We start from the raw sequence: 1,614 nt of genomic DNA, 5'->3' as shown, positions 1-1,614 counted from the left end.
TTGTCCCCTCCCAAGGGACCCAGTGAGTCTGGGGAGGGGTCCCAACATTTGGGGAGGGGTCCCTGAATTTGGGGAGGGGGTTTGGAGGGGGTTTTGGGGTGGTTTTGAGGCCCTGGAGCAGAAGGATTTGGGGTTTGGGGTAATCCCATTTTTGTGGGATTTTTAGGGTTCTTTGGGTGGTTTTTTTTGGGAATTTTGGGGGGGTTATTTTTTGGGAATTGCCATTTTTTGGGAATTCCGGGGTTTTTTTGGCAATTCCGGGTTTGTTTTGGGGCTGACCCCTCTTTCCCTGCCCGCAGAGGGTCTCGAGGCCGTGAAGCAGAAGGATCTGGGGTTTGGGGGTTGGGGGGATCCTGTTTCTGAGTGCATTTTTTGATTTTTTTGGGGGGGGTTTTTTGGGATTTTGGGGTTTTTTGGGAATTCTGGGTTTGTTTTGGGGCTGAGCCCGCTGTTCCTGCCCCCAGAGGGTCTCGAGGCCGTGAAGCAGAAGGATCTGGGGTTTGGGGATTGGGGTGATCCTGTTTCTGAGTGCATTTTTTGATTTTTTTGGGTGGGGTTTTTTGGGATTTTGGGGTTTTTTTGGGAATTCTGGGTTTGTTTTGGGGCTGACCCCGCTGTTCCTGCCCCCAGAGGGTCTCGAGGCCGTGAAGCAGAAGGATCTGGGGTTTGGGGTTTGGGGTGATCCTGTTTCTGAGTGCATTTTTGCGGTTTTTTGGTTGGGTTTTTTTGGGATTTTGGGGTTTTTTTGGGAATTCTGGGGGTTTTTTGGCAATTCCGGGTTTTTTTGGGGGCTGATCCTGGTGTTCCTGCCCGCAGAGGGTCTCGAGACCGTGAAGCAGAAGGTTTGGGGTGGTTTTGAGGCCCTGGAGCAGAAGGATTTGGGGTTTGGGGTAATCCCATTTTTGTGGGATTTTTAGGGTTCTTTGGGTGGTTTTTTTTGGGAATTTTGGGGGGGTTATTTTTTGGGAATTGCCATTTTTTGGGAATTCTGGTTTGGGTTTTTTTTTGGCAATTCCGGGTTTTTTTGGGGGCTGACCCCTCTTTCCCTGCCCGCAGAGGGTCTCGAGGCCGTGAAGCAGAAGGATCTGGGGTTTGGGGTTTGGGGTGATCCTGTTTCTGAGTGCATTTTTGCGGTTTTTTGGTTGGGTTTTTTTGGGATTTTGGGGTTTTTTTGGGAATTCTGGGTTTTTTTGGGGAATTCCGGGTTTTTTGGGGGGCTGACCCCTCTTTCCCTGCCCGCAGAGGGTCTCGAGGCCGTGAAGCAGAAGGATCTGGGGTTTGGGGTGATCCTGTTTCTGAGTGCATTTTTTGAATTTTTTGGGTGGGTTTTTTTGGGAATTCTGGGGTTTTTTTTGGCAATTCCGGGTTTTTTTGGGGGCTGATCCTGGTGTTCCTGCCCGCAGAGGGTCTCGAGGCCGTGAAGCAGAAGGATCTGGGGGACGGAACCTTTGGGGTCGAGTATTTCCCCACCGTGCCCGGGAATTACTCGGTGGCCGTGACCTGGGGCGGGCAGCACGTGCCCCGCAGGTACTGGGAGGAACTGGGGGCAAACTGGGAGGGACTGGGGGCACTGGGGGCACTAGGGGGGAACTGGGACCAAACTGGGAGGGACTG

General features: G+C 52.4%; 1 protein-coding gene across 1 annotated transcript in view; it reads left to right on the top strand.

The window, feature by feature from the left end:
- LOC120500002 (filamin-A-like) overlaps positions 1-1,546 on the top strand; it is a gene marked incomplete at both ends in the record, with an annotated part of 2,450 nt that extends 904 nt beyond the window's left edge. Inside the window, one exon of the mRNA XM_039704330.1 lies at positions 1,404-1,546. Within this exon, the coding sequence (XP_039560264.1) occupies positions 1,404-1,546 (143 nt within the window). The remainder of the gene's footprint in view (positions 1-1,403) is intronic.
- Between the last annotated feature and the right edge of the window lie 68 nt (positions 1,547-1,614).

This window comes from Passer montanus, unplaced genomic scaffold (genome assembly GCF_014805655.1).
Source record: "Passer montanus isolate IOZ18808 unplaced genomic scaffold, ASM1480565v1 scaffold1716, whole genome shotgun sequence".
In the NCBI taxonomy this organism is placed as follows: domain Eukaryota; kingdom Metazoa; phylum Chordata; class Aves; order Passeriformes; family Passeridae; genus Passer; species Passer montanus.
Note: the sequence above shows the minus strand (reverse complement) of the source record. Positions and strands in the feature narration are given on the sequence as shown.